This window comes from Schistocerca serialis, chromosome 10, assembly GCF_023864345.2.
Source record: "Schistocerca serialis cubense isolate TAMUIC-IGC-003099 chromosome 10, iqSchSeri2.2, whole genome shotgun sequence".
Classification (NCBI taxonomy): domain Eukaryota; kingdom Metazoa; phylum Arthropoda; class Insecta; order Orthoptera; family Acrididae; genus Schistocerca; species Schistocerca serialis.
Window position 1 is genome coordinate 53,720,493 of NC_064647.1, and position 19,349 is coordinate 53,739,841.

The following is a 19,349-nucleotide window of genomic DNA, read 5'->3' on the forward strand; positions in this document are numbered from 1 at the left end:
ATATATCTGAGTGTGTGTGTCATGTTACATACATATTACAATGTATTATCTGACTAGTAAAAAACTAAATGACAATAAGGGAAACTACCACAAATGACACTGAAATATAATTCAAGCAAATGTGTCAATGGTATTATTATACACAATTTTTGAGTACCATATATCATACAATGCAGTGTGTCACATGTCTCAGTGCACAATGTCCCACAAGCAAGGAATACCTATCTGGATAAAAGGGTAAAACTGAGGACCACAAATTTTCCTAATAAGCTTCATGATGACAGATACACAAAAAACTAAACAGAATTAAAAATAAACGTTACACAGAGGAAAAAACTCAATGACCTACTGAAGAACGCTGTAAGCAGAAGTATTTTGCATTTATTGGGAAAATTAAAATAATCTAGCATACAATATCAAGAGTTACAGCCAACAGCAATAACAGGGAAATGTATTTTCCAAAAAATCAGTAAGCAGTATCAAAATGTGCCATACTTGAAGGTAAATATGGACATGTGTGAATACCTGCTAGTGGTTCTTTTATAGTCATTCAGATGTTAGAACTTTGATTCCAGTCAGGTTGTGAAACAAGAAAACTAAAGTACAGGCAAAAAGCCAGACTAGTTGTCACCTGGCTATGAGAAGGCTAGTTACGTGGTTCTTCCTTAGTATGATAATATTTAAGAGAAAATTAAACAACTGTTCAGAACAAGGTAATGCTATGATCTCTTTTCAGTCACATTGGCATGAAAGTATAGCACAATATAGAGATTGGACTAATCTGGGGTATGTAAGAATGAAGGTATTCAGCATGACAAATTTTTCACAGGTCAGGCTGTAAAAAAACAAGTTCTGAAGAGCATTCTTCACCAAGTAATACATGAGATCTAGCAGCACTTCTAAAGACTCGCAAATACAGTCTTGGTAATATAAATGATCAGATGGAATTGTTACACAAATCTGGAGAAAACTAGGAACGAATTTACTACAAGAGACTGAAACATATTTTACATGATGAGACATTCTGATGGGATCTAAAATGAACAGGCTGATTTGAAAAGTAAGAAGTATTTAAATAATTGTGTAAAAGTTTTAGATATGCAGTGACATTTATGATTCTTGTTGTGGTTTCTGGTGCACAATATTCTGTATTTTATGGATGATTAGGCCCTGATAGCTAGTAATTTGGTATTGCAGTAGTTTCAAAAGAGTTTAAAAGTTATAAAACTTTTTCACCTCATACTGGTACTACCATGCATTGATATGTCTTTTCTTAAGACAGTGTTTTAAATTTTGATGTTAGCAAGTTTGATTTTTCTTCATATTTAGGATATCAATTACGTAGCAGTCTGTTACCCATTAATTACCTCCCCCTTTCCCTTCCGCTTTCTGGCCCATTTCCAACGCTTCCACCCCTATTTCGTCTTGGGCACCATTTCCCCCACCTCCTACAATAAGTTTGGTTATGTCTCAACCTTCAAACTTTAATGTGTTTACAAGGTTGGATATTACATTTTAAGCCTATTTTAAACTTTCCATGTTAACTTTTGTCATTATGTGATTCATTCTTTTGGTCTTTCTGTTAAGATATTTTGATTTCATATTATTATGATAGAACACTACTCTGCATTCTTGTATGTTGTTATCCAAACTAGTTATTATCAGTTATGTCTTCAGATTAAAAAACCTATAATCTTAACATATTAAATTATCTATTTTTATAGTAATTGATAACCCCCCCTAAATGATATATTAAACTTCATGCCACTGCACACCCAGCTGCAGAGTGAAAATTTTATTCTGGAAACATCCCCCAGGCAGTGGCTAAGCCATATTTCTGCAGTGGTCTTTCTTGTAAAGTGCTAGTCTTGCAAATTTCTCAGGAGCGCTCTGTGAAGTCTGGAAGGTAGGAGATAAGGTACTGGTGGAATTAGAACTGTGAGGACCGATTGTAACTGGTGATTGGGTAGCTCAGTTGGCAGAGCACTTGCTTGGCAAATGCAGAGGTCCCGAGTTAAAGTCTTGACCTGCCACATATTTTTAATGTGGCAGAAAGTTTCATATTAGCACACAGTCTGCTGTAGAATGAAAATTTCATTCTATTAAACATGAATACTTTCCTCTGTGTACCTTCTGGTTATTTTGTTGCTATGTATTAAATTTGTACTGTTATACAGTTTTTTATTAGTAAGTCACATTACACCTTATGGTACATTCAGAGAAATATGTGGTTTAGCGCCATAATATTTAGTAGGATAACAGCTTGTGACATTTGTATGACTTGTGAGAGTTGTATGAATTTACATTTCTGCTCTGTTGAGTTTCACATTGTTATTACATGTTACTAGTCGAATAGGTATTTTGATTAAGATTATTTGTGGCTGGTAATGGTCGATAATCGTTTATGTTTGTTTTATTTACTATTACTTCCCTAAATTCACTTCTTTACTTTTTCATTTATTTTTTTTACAGGTTGCACTTCCATTTACTACAGTGTTTACATGTCTGAACCAGAGTATCCTGTATTCATCCTGATCCCTGACTGACTCTAAGAAGCTCACTACTAGTTAGTTCGAGTGTCCACATCTACCTTAATGTCTGACACAATTTCATGTTAAGTGCTGATCATTTTGGGAAATATATTTCTGTATTATTCATGTTGGCTATATAGTTGGATATTAAGTTTCAAAACGTGTTGTGTATATATATATATATATATATATATATATATATATATATATATATATATATATATATATATATATATATATATATATTGGGAAATGTACTTCCCTATTATTCATGTTGGCTATGTAGTTCGATATTAAGTTTCAAAACGTTAATATATATATACGAAAAACATTTTTAAGCGATAATACAATTGCGTTATTAGAAATGTTCTGTGTTTGTACGAATTTTTAGGTTATCGAGCTTCTTCTGTTACATTTCAATTGTAGATACAGGCAGCGGACTCCAAGTACACCAATGCATGTCGTAATTAAGAAAATTCTCCTTACTTGGTTTCGTTTCACTTGAGCAAAACGTACCTAATACTGGTATCAATGTTCTTCTTATTTCGAACCATGTACGATACACCACACTTGTAGCCTGTCATATTTCCAAACAGCACTTCTTAACAGAATTCTACATACAGGAGAGTGAGAAACAAAATCATGTACAAAAAATGAACGACGTTTTTTTCATTTGTCTGCACCTTACCGCACATTCATAACTATCGTCTTTGCCAACACTCACGGTCGATCGGTGTTTTAGTTTTTGTTTTTAAGAAAACATAACTTTACGATTTCCTGGGGTCTTCCATCATGCACCTACACAATTGCCCCCACACTGTACGTTGACATGGTATGGAGACGTATAACGTTTCCTGCTTGTACATATTTATATTTGCTGGTAGGGGTCGATGCCCTTTGTTTGCCAGCTTCTCTTTTATTTAATGGAATGGATATGTCAGCTTATTCTATGTATGTTACAGTTCTACAACAAACTGAAAGACTATATACATAATATGATAGACGATTACATATTTCAGTTTAGCGCACTGACAATAATGTTCAGTTTGCTTCGGTCTTGCTGCAGTCTTGCTCACTGGCAGATTTGGTGCCTAAGAACTAGTCACTAACGGTCATCATGTCAGCTGTTACCGTCACACGTGCGTGCACTCACTTTCTTAATGTTCATTTCACATTCAGTGTCACACGTTCATCTGAGTATCACATATTAGAGAATTGCTGTGACGTTTGTCTTCATTCTGGGGGCAGTGGATGTGCGCTTATTGTTCAAAATCCGACGCTGTGGCAGAAGATCTCAATTTTTAAGGCCTGGGCGTCATTATTACCCGTCGTAGTCGCATTTTCAGCAGAGAGAACCGCGACCAAATCATCTGTCGATGAGGTAAGTACAGGTTCGAACAACTATAGTTCACTTGTTAATGTGAGCAACGACACTCAGGAATTATTTGGTCGCACACACATGTTCATGTCACTCATCTTGACCATCCACTTGTTGAAAGATACATGTAGCCATCCAAAACATAGTATAAATTGCTTATCTTCATAGTTCGTTTATTCCTATGGAGTTTGGTTTCCAATGAAAAGTCATACCAGTATTGAGTTACAACAATATACATAACACGATAACTTATATCTATGGCTGACACTCCACCAATTTCTTATACTATGAACATAAATTTCTCAATATTTAAAACGTCATCAGATTTTCATTAACTGGGTTCTGTTACTACAGCTTTTTTTTGTTAGTTTCAACTTCTCTTCATTCACATCACATACATAAATTATTTAAATACGCATTATCTTGATACAATATAAGCATATGATACATTTATACTTCATTTTACAGATAGGCTTTTATCAGTTATGGGAGTTCATTCCTCCCTTAGATGAAGGAGGGAAAAAGCATTGGAAATAGGACTAAAACATTACGCATTGCTGACCTAACTATGCTTGGCGCCATCTCTTTCGTTTGGGAGGGAAGAAAGGAAATACTCATGTACTGGTTCAAGAATTTATGAGGAAATGTTACTCATATAGTCATGAACTAGTTTCGCAGAAACTTTTGTTTCATGGAAATAATGTGTACCGACTGATCATTCATATTATGCCATGTTTTTCATCATATGATACTGTTATTTACTTCAATTCACGTTTAGTTAAGTGTTAAATTCCTGGAAATGTCATTATTCAAGTTTTCACGTGACACAATAAAAATTAATTGGTTTTTGTAAAATCTCATCCTTAAATGTTTATTTGTACTCTGCAGCGAATAGGTACTGATAATTCTCACGGAGATATACTGCGAGGATGCATATTTCATTTGCCATTTGCCTTATGACCTTTGTATAAATATTCTTATAACTAAACTGTTTACTCGAGGTGCGGCCTGTTTCTTCATTTGGTACCTACTACTCTCTCTTCTTCTGCGCTGTGACGATACACTGGTCGCTGAAAGAAAAAAAATCCTTAAAACTAACTTAAAAGTAATTGCATTACGTAGCTCAGTGGCAACTCTTACATTTGGTCATTACATCCGTCCGCAGATATTTCCATACTTTGTTTAAATTTATAGACATCGTTTATTCTGTTACCCTTAATGATTTACTCTGCAAAGAAAATTGACATTTCGTACGGTATTTAGTCGTTTGTCCTTAGCTTACACGCCTCGTATAATTTTTCATTATGCTTCCTTTTGCTTATTAATATGTTGTATGTAGCTTGGTATTTAATTAAATTTCTGTGTACATACACTACCGGCCATTAAAATTGCTACACCATGAAGATGACGTGCTACAGACGAGAAATTTAACCGACAGGAAGAAGATGCTGTGATATGCAAATGACTAGCTTTTCAGACCATTCACACAACGTTGGCGCCGGCGGCGACACTTACAACTTGCTGACACGAGGAAAGTTTCCATCCGATTTCTCATACACAAACAGCAGTTGACCGGCGTTGCCTGGTGAAACGTTGTTGTGATGCCTCGTGTAAGCAGGAGAAATGCGTACCATCACGTTTCCGACTTTGATAAACGTCGGATTGTAGCCTATCGCAATTGCGGTTTATCGTATCGCGACATTGCTGCTCGCGTTGGTCGATATCCATTGACTGTTAGCAAAATATGGTATCGGTGGGTTCAGGAGGATAATACGATTCAAAATGGTTCAAATGGCTCTGAGCACGATGAGACTTAACTGCTGTGGTCATCAGTCCCCTAGAACTTAGAACTACTTAAACCTAACTAACCTAAGGACATCACACACATCCATGCCCGAGGCAGGATTCGAACCTGCGACCGCAGCGGTCACGCGGTTCCAGACTGAAGCGCCTTTAACCGCACGGCCACACCGGCCGGCGGGTAATACGGAACGCCGTGCTGGATCCCAACGGCCTCGTATCGCTAGCAGTTGAGATGACAGGCATCTTATCCGCATGGCTGTAACGGATCGTGCAGCCACGTCTAAATCCCTGAGTAACAGATGGGGACGTTTGAAAGACAACAATCATCTGCACGAACAGTTCGATGACGTTTGCAGCAGCATGGACTATCAGCTCGGAGACCGTGGGTGTGGTTACCCTTGACGCTGCATTACAGACACGAGCGCCTGAGATGGTGTAGCCTACTCAACGACGAACCTGGGTGCGCGAATGGCAAAACGTCAAATTTTTGGATGAATCCAGCATTGTTTACAGCATCATGATGGTCGCATCCGTGTTTGGCGACGACGCGGTGAACGCACATTGGAAAGCGTGTATTCGTCATTGCCATACCGGCGTATCACGCGGCGTGAATGTATGGGGTGCCATTGGTTACACGTCTCGGTCACCTTTTGTTCGCATTGACGGCACTTTGAACATTGGACGTTACATTTCAGATGTGCTACGACCTGTGGCTCTACCCTTCTTTCGATTCCTGCAAAACCCTACATATCAGCAGGATAATGCACAACCGCATGTTGTAGGTCCTGTACGGGCCTTTCTGGACACAGAAAATGTTTGACTGCTGCCCTGACGAGCACATTCTCCAGATCTCTCATCAATTGAAAACGTCTGGTCAATTGTGGCCGAGCAACTGGTTCGTTACAATACGCCAGTCACCACTCTTGGTGAACTGTGGTATCGTGTTGAAGCTGCATGGGCAGCTGTACCTGTACACGCCATCCAAGCTGTGTTTGACTCGTTGCCCAGGCGTATCAAGGCCGTTATTACGGCCAGAGGTGGTTGTTCTGGGTACAGATTTTCAGGACCTATGCACCCAAATTGCGTGAAAATGTAATCACATGTCAGTTCTAGTATAATACATTTGTCTAATGAATACCCGTTTATCATCTGCATTTCTTCATGGTGTAGCAATTTTAATGGCCAGTTGTGTACATCTGCAGCCTCCTAAATGAGACATTACATCATTAAGCAGCGTTGCTTGTTGCGCTCGCTAGACAAGCGCTGTCCTCGCCCAGCTGCCGCTGCCGCCGCCACTCACTTGACGGTGCAGCTGGCGGCGGTGAGGACCGCAGTTTTGGTGATGAGCGACCCGCCGCATATGTGGGTCCCGTCGCCGAGGACGAGAGCCTGGTGTGGGAACTGGGCGAGCCTAGCGGCTTCGCCGTCAGTGATGCGCGCACTCCCCTGTCCGTGCGGCGACTGTGTGCCTGAAACAGGACAGCAAGGTGCGGTACAGTTCTGCTGTACTCTCTGGGCGTTTTGCTAATCTCAGATCCAATGCCAACACACAACCTACATCTTATTGATAGGTACACACGGAAGGCTCTTCGTTCACTACAATATAAAAAATTCACAAATAAAAATTACTTGTGGTGTAGCACTACAGACGCTTTTGGTTACAACACAGAAGTGTTGGAAATTATTTCTACCTTTTTATACCATTCAGCGTGCTTATATTTACTCTGAAAGTTCATATAGTGCTATCCCTGTTTTCGCTTTCTCCCTTCGTTTTTAGAAATTATGTCTAAAATTACTAACATTTGTTAAAAGACAAAAATCTTCTACATCTACATTTACATTTATACTCCGCAAGCCACCCAACGGTGTGTGGCGGAGGGCACTTTACGTGCCACTGTCATTACCTCCCTTTCCTGTTCCAGTCGCGTACGGTTCGCGGGAAGAACGACTGCCAGAAAGCCTCCGAGCGCGCTCGAATCTCTCTAATTTTACACTCGTGATCTTCTCGGGAGGTATAAGTAGGGGGAAGCAATATATTCGATACCTCATCCAGAAACGCACCCTCTCGAAACCTGGACAGCAAGCTACACCGCGATGCAGAGCGCCTCTCTTGAAGAGTCTGCCACTTGAGTTTGCTAAACATCTCCGTAACGCTATCATGGTTACCAAATAACCCTGTGACGAAACGTGCCGCTCTTCTTTGGATCTTCTCTATCTCCTCCGTCAACCCAATCTGGTACAGATCCCACACTGATGAGCAATACTCAAGTATAGGCCGAACGAGTGTTTTGTAAGCCACCTCCTTTGTTGATGGACTACATTTTCTAAGGACTCTCCCAATGAATCTCAACCTGACACCCGCCTTACCAACAATTAATTTTATATGATCATTCCACTTCAAATCGTTCCGTACACATACTCTCAGATATTTTATAGAAGTAACTGCTACCAGTGTTTGTTCCGCTATCATATAATCATACAATAAATGATCCTTCTTTCTATGTATTAGCAATACATTACATTTGTCTATGTTAAGGGTCAGTTGCCACTCCCTGCAGCAAGTGTCTATCGGCTGCAGATCTTCCTGCATTTCTCTCCAATTTTGTAATGTTGTAACTTCTCTGTATACTACAGCATCATCTGCGAAAAGCCATATGGAACTTCCGACACTATCTACTAGGTCATTAATATATATTGTGAAAAGCAATGGTCCCATAACACTCCCCTGTGGTACGCCAGAGGTTACTTTAACGTCTGTAGACGTCTCTCCATCTCTCAATTGAGAACAACATGCTGTGTTCTGTTTGCTAAAAACTCTTCAATCCAGCCACAAAGCTGGTCTGATATTCCGTAGGCTCTTACTTTGTTTATTAGGCGACAGTGCGGAACTGTATCGAACGCCTTCCGGAAGTCAAGAAAAATAGCATCTACCTGGGAGCCTGTATCTCATATTTTCTGGGTCTCATGATACGAGTTGGGTCTCACACAATCACTGTTTCCGGAATCCATGTTGATTCCAATAGAGTAGATTCTGGGTTTCCAGAAATGACATTATAAGCCAGCAAAAAACATATTCTAAAATTCTACAACAGATCGATGTGAGAGATATAGGCCTATAGTTTTGCGCATCTGCTCGACGACCCTTCTTGAAAACTGGGACTACCTGTGCTCTTTTGCAATCATTTGGAACCTTCCATTCCTCTAGAGACTTGCGGTACACGGCTGTTAGAAGAGGGGCAAGTTCTTTCACGTACTCTATGTAGAATAGAATTGGTATCCCGTCAGGTCCAGTGGACTTTCCTCTGTTGAGTGATTTCAGTTGCTTTTCTATTCCTTGGACACTTATTTCCATGTCAGCCATTTTTTTCATTCGTGCGAGGATTTAGAGAAGGAACTGCAGTGTGGTCTTCCTCTGTGAAACAGCTTTGGAAAAAGGTGTTTAGTATTTCAGCTTTACGTATATCATCCTTTGTTTCAATGCCATCATCCCAGACTGTCTGGATATGCTGTTTCGATCCACTTACTGATTTAACGTAAGACCGGAACTTCCTAGGATTTTCTGTCAAGTCGGTACATAGAATTTTACTTTCGAATTCACTGAACGCTTCACGCATAGCCCTCCTTACGCTGACTTTGACATCGTTTAGCTTCTGTTTGTCTGAGAGGTTTTGGCTGCGTTTAAACTTGCAGTGATGCTCTGTTTGCTTTCGTAGTAGTTTCCTAACTTTGTTGTTGAACCACGGTGGGTTTTTCCCGTCCCTCACAGTTTTACTCGGCACGTACCTGTCTAAAAGCCATTTTACGATTGCCTTGAACTTTTTCCATAAACAGCTGACATTGTCAGTGTCGGAACGGAAATTTTCGTTATGATCTGTTAGGTAGTCTGAAATCTGCCTCCTATTACTCTTGCTAAACAGATAAACCTTCCTCCCTTTTTTTTATATTCCTATTTACTTCCATATTCAGGGATGCTGCAACGACCCCGTGATCACTGATTCCCTGTTCTGCGCTTACAGAGTGGAAAAGTTCGGGTCTGTTTGTTATCAGTATGTCCAAGATGTTATCTCCACGAGTCGGTTCTCTGTTTAATTGCTCGAGGTAGTTTTTGGGCAGTGCACTCAGCATAACGTCACTCGATGCTCTGTCCCTACCACGCGTCCTAAACATCTGAGTGTCCCAGTGTATATCTGGTAAATTGAAATCTCCACCTAAGACTATAACATGCTGAGGAAATTTATGTGAAATGTATTCCAAATTTTCTCTCAGTTGTTCTGCCACTAATGCTGCTGAGTCGGGAGGTCGGTAAAAGGAGCCAATTATTAACCTAGCTCGGTTGTTGAGTATAACCTCCACCCATAATAATTCACAGGAAGTATCCACTTCTATTTCACTACATGATAAACTACAACTGACAGCGACAAACACGCCACCACATTGTTAGCAGTCACATAACAAACTTAGTGGGAGACAGCCTCCTTAAAATGGTCCGAACAAGCCCATTATGAGAGCACTGCTCAACCTATTTTATGGCTCAGGTTTTTTTAACTCTTTTTTTTTAAGAGCACCTTTTTGAAACCATTGACGAATCTCAGTAGAAACACATCAAAAAATTCCGATTCGTGTGTCTACTAACACCTTAACGAACATGTATTTAATAATAATAATAACAATAATATATCATATGCACAGCATTGACAGAGTCTCATTACATGTTCGTACTTCCCAAGTCAAACACAGGCACTTGATGTACACCCTTTGGCATAAAGCATGGCAGCGGCCAGCAGCTGCAGAGTCCGAGCCCTCGGCCATCGCAACATGCGACACGTGACCTGGCCACGCTGATGGTAATCTCACGAGGAGAACACTCACTCGCAATCCGATTTTCCCGGAAAAACTCAAATGAAATGATTGTATAACGTTGATAACCAGGAGCTAGTCTTTTCAGTTGATGACACATTGAGTGACTTGCGTATCGACGATAACGAAATGAAGATGAGAACAACACAACACAAAGCTCCGGAACGGAGAAAACCTCCGACCCGGCCGGGAATCGAACTCAGGCCCGCTGCATTGTGGTCATAGGCGCTGGTTACTCAGCTAAGGTAGGGGGGGGGGTTGGGGGGGACGAGTTCCCAGACACTCCGCTCAGTGGAAGAGCGCTCAAAATTACCGAACACATGACTCAGCTTATCGGTAGATTTTCCTATGTCTCTGAGGAAACGACGGTTGTCGAGTATTTTCTGTGTCCTTTAGCGTCTAAATACACTGCCAGCCAAAACGTAATGATCACTGTCCACCGCGGCGTTTGATGCCGCCTAGTCGCGTTGTGGGCACGTGACGCTGTAACAAAATTATGCGAACGGAGCACACATGTACGAAGGGTCACTCTAGCCAAAATATTGGTTGTAAATGGGGAAATCCATTGAGATAAGCGACTTTCACATAGGACCGATTATTATTACGCAGAGTCTGTGAACTAGTATTTCGAGAACGGCGAAGGTGGTCGTATGTTCACACGGAGCTGCGAAATGAGGTAGAAGGACAGTGAAACTACCACTAGGAGGTAAATGGTTGGACGCCTACGACTCTTCACAGAACGTGGGGTTCGGAAGCTTGTCTGATCTGTGAAGTAGGACAGATGGTGATCTGTGTCATCTCTGCTGAAGGAGCACAATACTGGAGCACACACAAGTGTTTCAGAGGACAACGTTCATCGTACATTGTTGAACACTTAGTCTGCAGAAGACCACCCTTACGTGTTCACATGTTGACCCAACGACATCGTCAGTTACTACTGCAGTGGGCACGAGAGCACCGGGATTCCATCGTCGACCAATGGAAACGTGTTGGCTTTTCGGGCGAATCACATTTTTGCTGCATTAGATCGCTCGTCGCCTCCTGATGACGATCAGGGTGAACTGCAGCTGGAAACGTGGCTCGCGCCACAGACGCAAGCTGGTGGGAGCAGTACTGTGCTATGGGAGACTTCTCCTGCGCTTAAATGGGACCTACGGTGGCAATCGAAGACACGCTGACAGCTGCAAACCACCTGCATCCCCCTTCATGCTTGATGTCTTCCCTGACGGCGATGTCATCTTCCAGTACTGTAACTGTCTGTGTCTCGGAGCCAGAACAGTGCTACAGCGGTATGAGGACCATTATAGCGAGCTCACGTTGATGTTCGGCCACCAAATTCGCTTGAGGAAATCCAATGGAACCCATGTGGGTCGCTATCAGGCGCCATCAGCGCCGTGTGTAGATATCTAATGCCACGTACCTCCACAAACCTGCCAACAAACTGTCGGTTCCCTGATATGCAGAAACAGTGATGTATTTCTTTCGAAAGATGGACAAACAAACTGTTAAACAGTTGGTTATAATGTTTTGGTTCATCAATGTAGTTGGCACATTGGTCAGCATTACAGCTTCACACTTTTGCTCCCTTTGCGCCCTGTTTTCGAAACTTGATTATTATTGATATATTCTTTAGTTTTCCATTCATCTATCCACTTCTGTAAAAGACTGATATACAAATGTTTCCCAGTGTATATAGAAATAACGTTGTCCGTATTTCTCTACTAATTGTGTGTCAGGTGAATGAATTAAAAAAATGAATGAATGGAAAAGTTATCTAAAATTATTTCGCTGAAATTTCTGCGGCGTAGCTGTGAAATTACTGCCAATTTGTGAAATCTTCAGCAGTGTTAAGGGGAGATGGTGGCAGTCTTGCACTGATATTTTTGTAAATCCATATCTTTGCCATTTTTTGTTCAATCTCATTGAAATTTTGCACACTTTTGTATAGAGATCTAATATTTTTTTTTTTTTAATTCAGAATTTTTAATAACAATCTAAGGCAGTGAGATAATTTTGAATTTTTTATTGTATTTTTATTTTATGGTACACTTTTTCATAATTTCGAGGCAAATTTAGCAAATTTTTTAATGGTAAAATAATCTACACTAATAGGTGTACAATTACGTGCTGCAACTTTTTGGTAGATTAATACTATTATTTTCTGTGATATTTTGGATTTGAACATTTTTTACAAGCAAACTTTACAATATATTATCAATCACAAAACTGTGTATAATATCTCGATTACAATTTTGTCCCACTTAAATATTGCTTCAAACTAAAAGAATAGGTGTGCCAAGTTTCATTGCAATCCTTCCAGTAGTTTCTGATATATGTGTTCCTGAAAGCAGAAAACCTTGAGTTACAGAAAAATCATTTTAAAGTTTGGATGAAACGTAAAAAAAAAAAAAAAAAAAAAAAAAAAAAAAAAAAAAAAAAAAAATCTGTCATACCTCAGCTAAAACTGCCTATATCCATATTCTATTTCTTCCTCATCATCCTCTACAGCTCTTTTATCTTCTCTGCTCCTTTGCCTAGCAATTTTTTGTATGTTCTGGACTGAAGTCTCCGCCTTCGCGAATCTTTACTTACCGATGATCTGCAGTATCTGCTCAGTGAAGACTCCAGGTGTAAAGCCAAACTTGCTGAGGATGTGAAGTCTTACCACATTCCCATCTTTAAACACTGCTGCAGCTTCCAAAGCAGAAATCTTCACCACCAAATTGGAAACAAATAGTCTTTGGACATCTTTTCCAAATAAGAGCATTGAAACTTTCATTTGGGTTCTGTGTTTTCCCATGCAGACATTTTTCTAGCAGTTCTGGTGAAGCCAGTGCTCTAAAAGTTGGTTTAATGGCCATTGAAACCTCATAAGGAAGGTTATTTTTATGGGTATAAGCTCCCCCACATTCCTTACTTTTCAAAAATTTGCACCATTCATTAGAACAGAAGCCATGTTGAGGTGTAGTGTCTGTCGACAAGTAATGATACCAAACGGCCCATACTGCTTTCCTCACACTGTCCAAGCTTGTGAGGTTACTTCTAGTTGAGCTCCATAATAGATTTGTAGGCTGTCAATTCTATTCTTTGTTAGTCTGTTTTTGCCTCCCAGTGGCTTCCCATCCTCTAGTAGCTTGCCTTTATTGTCTGCAACAAGTCTTTGGAGTGGTCCACCCATCCTCTACTGAATATGGCCTAAGCACTCCAGTTTTTCAATAGTGCAATCTTTTCCATAGGGCTGACTTTCAACTACATTCTTGAAAGCACCTTTCTCCATCTCCTAAATACTGCACATATCTTACTCCATACTTTTGCAAAGATCTATAGAAAATGAATTTCACAGCTACAGCTTCCATCCCACCACTAGAGCCTGCATAATTTGTGCTACAAACAGCTTTATGGGCTTCTTGCCATTCTGTTTCTTTACCTGCATCAATATATTTCTTTTGCAAGGAACATGCAGAGCAATATTTAGACATCACCTCTAAGTCTAATACTTTTCCAGTGTTGACACTAATGATTATTGGAACTACATGCAGTGAAATATGCCCCCCTCTTCATCCAGGAACTGTCACAGGAAACTGCCATATCATTGCTATTAGTTGCTTCACAATTTTCTTGAATTGCCCCCAGGACTGCCATTTTCATGCTCTCTTCACTTACTTCCAACTGCATTGAGGAGAGCAGTATTCATTGCAGAAAATTTTAGGGGAGGACTGGGCATGTTCATAATATCACATAATAGGTTTCCACCATCTCTTCCAATCCCTATACACCTTAGTCCATAAGCAAATCTCATATTGGCTTCATAGATTCTATTACTGCCCTTTGATGTCTTGAATGGCCTGTCAGCATTACAGTTTTGACACAAAATGTGCAATGTGAAAACCAAACCTTCCCTCTTTCCATCATCAACCAAATCCACATTTTCTCCACAAACAGAGCACTTGCAGACTTTTCTAAGTGCTTCTGCCACCATTTCCAGATCCACAATTCTGAAACCTGTATTTCTGTCATGATTTGTTTCTTCTGACACAATCCCTGTCCCAAATTTCATTTTAGATGCACTTGGAGACAAGCTAAAGTTTGCATCTGCAGGCCCGACCCCAACCTCAATGTCAGTTTTTCGCTTTATATTGGAAATATGGAACTTACTATATTTTTAAATACTTTACCAGGCCTAAGCATTGTAAAAAGGGATCAACAGATTCAACCTTTCACAAAGAACGGCACAATAAATCAAGCGTCACTCGAATTCCACTGAACAGCTCAAAATTTGTTTACAACACTCCACAGCCTTCTATACCACACTGATTGAACCAGAAAATGGCTCCATAGCCTTCTTTACAACACTGCTGTTATGTATACAAAAAATCAAAGCCTTCTAAAGCTACATTTTCTAGGTTCACAGGCCAAATTCTGCAATAAAATTTTTCCTCCATCTGGTACATTGAAAAGTGGGCTTGGCGCATTACACTGCTTAGGGTTTTAATTTTTTATGCCATTTGTAGTTCGAATTTCAAGGAAAAAATTTGGGATAATAATCTCAATTATATTTACCATCAAATAAGCAAATAAAAATAATTTGTAAATTTTTCATTATTTCTGCCACCGTCTTTCCTTAACGATGTTTCTTTCCTGAGTGATAATCATATGAAAAAATGTCGCTGTGAGAAACCTACCTTCGTGTGACACTCGTTGCGTTCGAAATATTCATGTTTCGAATGTTACTACAGTCGATATTGTAACGTAGCAAGTTATTCCGTATTATCGAGGGTGCTGTAAAGTATGGAGCAGTGAGCGCTACCGGTCCAGTGGCTGCAGGATATTCGATTGTCTTTTCTTGTTTCTCCTTTAGTCAGGATGTAGCTGACGCATCAGTGTCAGATGCCACCTGTGGCAGTGACTCAGCCTGACAGTATAACGCTACGAATAGTTACACCTCATACGAGCCTAAGTGAACTACTTGAGTTACTTTCCGGTTTTGTTGAGACTTTACACATTGATTTTTGTTATTGCTAAAATGATACTGTCCAAATTTTATTTCTTTGTTTATCATAGTTTAGAAGACAGAAAATTTAACTTAAATATGACACAAAACCATACTGGTATTTCAAAACTGATCTAGTTACGTCAATAGATTAACCTTCAATATCGTATGGATGTAATGAAAAGTTCAGCTGCCAGAAGTCAGTTAACATAACATTTGTAATTTTTATTTTAAAATTGATATTCATTTATATTTTTTATGAGAGTGAGTGGGAGTGATTGAGAGAGTGAATGAGAGACTTACGAAATTGGAAATGTTTTATTTTGTGAAGATCTATATGAAATTCAAATCTTGGGACAATTCCAAGGAAGAACCACAAGTCATGTGACATACCTTTGAGTGAGCAACGTTTTGTAAAAGGCAGCCAGAAGAGAAGTGAACAACACAGTAATTTTGATATTTAGTTCTGGATTTACTTCATACTTTTTTTGGTCTGTAATTAAAAAGAAATGTAATAAATTGAGGTTCTGTTTGCATAAATTTACTTTCTGAATTGTGGTTGGATAAGACAGGATCTGGCTATGAGAATCATCTAGAAGAAATTTCTCATTGGTAGTTCAGATCAACAGTCAATCAGAATTGAGAGCTTCCCGTGTTGAGAGACTAGTGCTATCTGTATGAGCACACTGCATGGGAACCATTGTGCTAAACACGTGATCTTAGATTGCTCTTCCCAGATAGTGTGTAAAATGAAGAATTAGACACGTAAACTCGGTTCGGTGAACGTTTGGTAATTTTATGTGCTTCCGTGTGAAAGATAACCGCGTGTGAAATATTCTGCTGGAACTTAGAAAATCCTCGTGGCATACTTCGCATTCGTCACAGAAGAGTGCAGCGAGTACATCTATAAAGGGAGACCACTGAATCGACCGATTGCTTAATCCCTCCTAAGGTTATGGGTCGATGACTGTTTATTTCGCAAATAATATTCGGATCGAAATTACAAAATTTCTGATTGCTTTTGTAAAGCTATGTGCAGCAGGTTTTTATAAATGTTAACCTGCAGAGGAGGTATTAGTGCAGATGTAGGTACGGATTTGATAGCCATTTCATGAGTCTTACTGGCAGTACATAGTCAACAGAGCTTTAAATATCTTGCTACGAGAAGGAAAAAACAGAACGCCTGGTATTTATCATGAACTTTCAGGACCTGATTTCTTACTAGGGTTTCGTGGCCTCTGTTTGATAGGTATTAGGTGGTGATTTCTTTAACTCTTCTTTACACATACTAACTGCAAAGTGCAGACAAGAAGCCTATGAGCTAGGTGGATTGAACTGTGTGAAAGTGATAACAATAAGAAGAGAACGGAAACCCGCTCCGCCGCATCCAAGGGAATGTACCAAATCTTCCTAAACAGTAAGTCTACGAATAAAACAAAGGACAATATAATTCTCCCTCTTAGTCTTTTACCCACCACGCTTCCCTCCAATACTAAATTGATTATCCCTTGATGCCACAGAACGTTTCCTAGCAACCTATCCCTTCTTTTAGTTAGACTGTGCCACAAATTCCTCCTCTCCCCAATTCTATTCAGTACCTCCTCATTAGTTACGTGATCTACCCATCTAACCTTAGCATTGTTATATAGCACCACCTTTCGAAAGCTTCTATTCTCTACTTGTCTACACTATTTATCGTCCACGTTTTACTTCCATACATGGCCACACTCCATACAAATACTTTCAGAAAAGTCTTCCTGACACTTAAATCTATACTCGATGTTAACAAATTTCTCTCCTTCAGAACGCTTTACTTGCCGTAGCTACTCTACATTTGCTATATACAAATACTTTCAGAAAAGGCTTCCTGACACTTAAATCTATACTCGATGTTAACAAATTTCTCTCCTTCAGAACGCTTTCCTTGCCGTAGCTACTCTACATTTGCTCCCCAAACAGCAAAACTCATCTACTACTATAAGTGTCTCATTTCCTAATCTAATTCCCTCAGCATCACCTGATTTAATTCGAATACATTCCATTATCTACGTTTTGCTTTTGTTGGTGTTCGTCTTATATCCTCCTGTCCATTCCGTTCAACTGCTCTTCCAGGTCCTTGGCTGTTTCTGACAGAATTAAAATGTCATCAGCAAACCTGAAAGTTATCATTTCTTCTCCATCTTCATCATCATCTTGGACAGTTTCCAGCCACTGGCTGGGTCTGTCGGGAACACAAGCCTCTACATCGTGTTCTGTCTTTCCACCATTCCCCCTCTTCCACCTTCGTCCAGTTCTCTCCTCTTCTCATCACACATTCCTTCACTCCCTTCACCCATCTATCTCTTGGTCTTCCTCTGGGCCTCTTCCCCTCCAGTTGCAGGTCAAACATCCTCTTTGGAATTCTTCCCTCATCCATTCTCTTCATGTGTCCATACCACTGCAGTCTTGATTTTTCTATCCTGTCCTGTACTGGTTCCTCCTTTAGTCTTTCCCTCACATACAAATTTCGCAATCTGTCTCGTCTTGTTACACCCAACCTGCTCCTCTGGAACTTCATTTCACTAGCCTGTATTCTACTTTTGTCGCTTTTGTGCATTACCCATGTCTCACTTCCGTATGTCAATATGGGGACAAAGTAGGTTCGGTATATAATTCCCTTGGATTTCTGTGGCACCTCCTTGCTCCAAATAAGCCCCCTAATGCATTTGTAGAACTGCCCTGCTTTTCTGCACCATTCATTTATTTCCATTGCGTTTCCCCCCTTACTTTCAATCACGCTTCCCAGGTACTTGAAGTTCTCTACCACTTGTAGTTTTTCCCCTCCACAAGTTATATCCACATTTGGCCTATTCTTCTTCCTTGTTGTGACGATTATTTCACTTTTCTTTGCAGAGAAATGCATTCCATATTGTGCTGCCGTTGCCTCCCATGCATCTAACTGCTCTTGCACCTCCTTCACGCAATTTCCCCATAACATCAGGTCATCGGCAAAAAGCACTGCTTTCATTTTATGATCTCCAATTGCATCTGATACTTGCTGTAGGATTTCATCCATAACAATAATAAACAATAAAGGCGAAAGTGCACTTCCCTGTCGCAGCCCATTTTCCAGCTTGAACCATGCAGTACGTTCCCTCCCCACTTTCACACAACTCTCACTTCCCTCATACATTTTTCTGACTTTTCGTGTTATCTCTTCATCTATCCCTTTTGCGTTCAGCACATCCCAGAGCTTGTCCCTACAGATACTGTCATACGCCTTCTCAATATCCAAAAAGGCCATGATTAAGTCCTTCCCGTACTCATAGTGCCTTTCCTGCAGTTGCCTTGCCGCAAATATGAGGTCCGTTGTTGATCTTCCCGGTCTGAAACCGTACTGCTCCTCTTGCAGTCTACTTTCAATACTGCTTCTTATTCTCTTCTCCAGCATCTTTTCATAGATTTTTCCACAGTGGCATAGCAGGGTGATTCCTCTGTAGTTCTCACATCTCCTTTTATCCCCTTTCTTGAAGATCGGGACTATAATTCCTTTCTTCCAATCCTCAGGAATTCTGTTCTCCTTCCACACCACCCTCAGCACTCTGTATAGCCACTGGGTTCCTACTTCTCCTGCTGCTCGTATCATATCCACTGTTACTTCGTCCCAACCTAGTGCCTTGCCCCCTTTCATCCCCTTTATGGCTTCTTCCACTTCATTCCAAGTTAGATCATCAATTTCCCCACTATTATAATCGTCTGCTGCCTTAGGCTCTCCATTGCTGTTAGTTACCCGCTTGGCGGCATTCAACAG

The 19,349-nt window shown here is 40.2% G+C and overlaps 1 protein-coding gene across 1 annotated transcript in view; it reads right to left on the bottom strand.

The window, feature by feature from the left end:
- The window catches only part of LOC126425306 (collagenase-like), a 176,942-nt gene that overhangs the window by 149,309 nt on the left and 8,284 nt on the right, over positions 1-19,349 (bottom strand). The window contains exon 2 of the mRNA XM_050088285.1: positions 7,013-7,181. Within this exon, the coding sequence (XP_049944242.1) occupies positions 7,013-7,181 (169 nt within the window). The remainder of the gene's footprint in view (positions 1-7,012; positions 7,182-19,349) is intronic.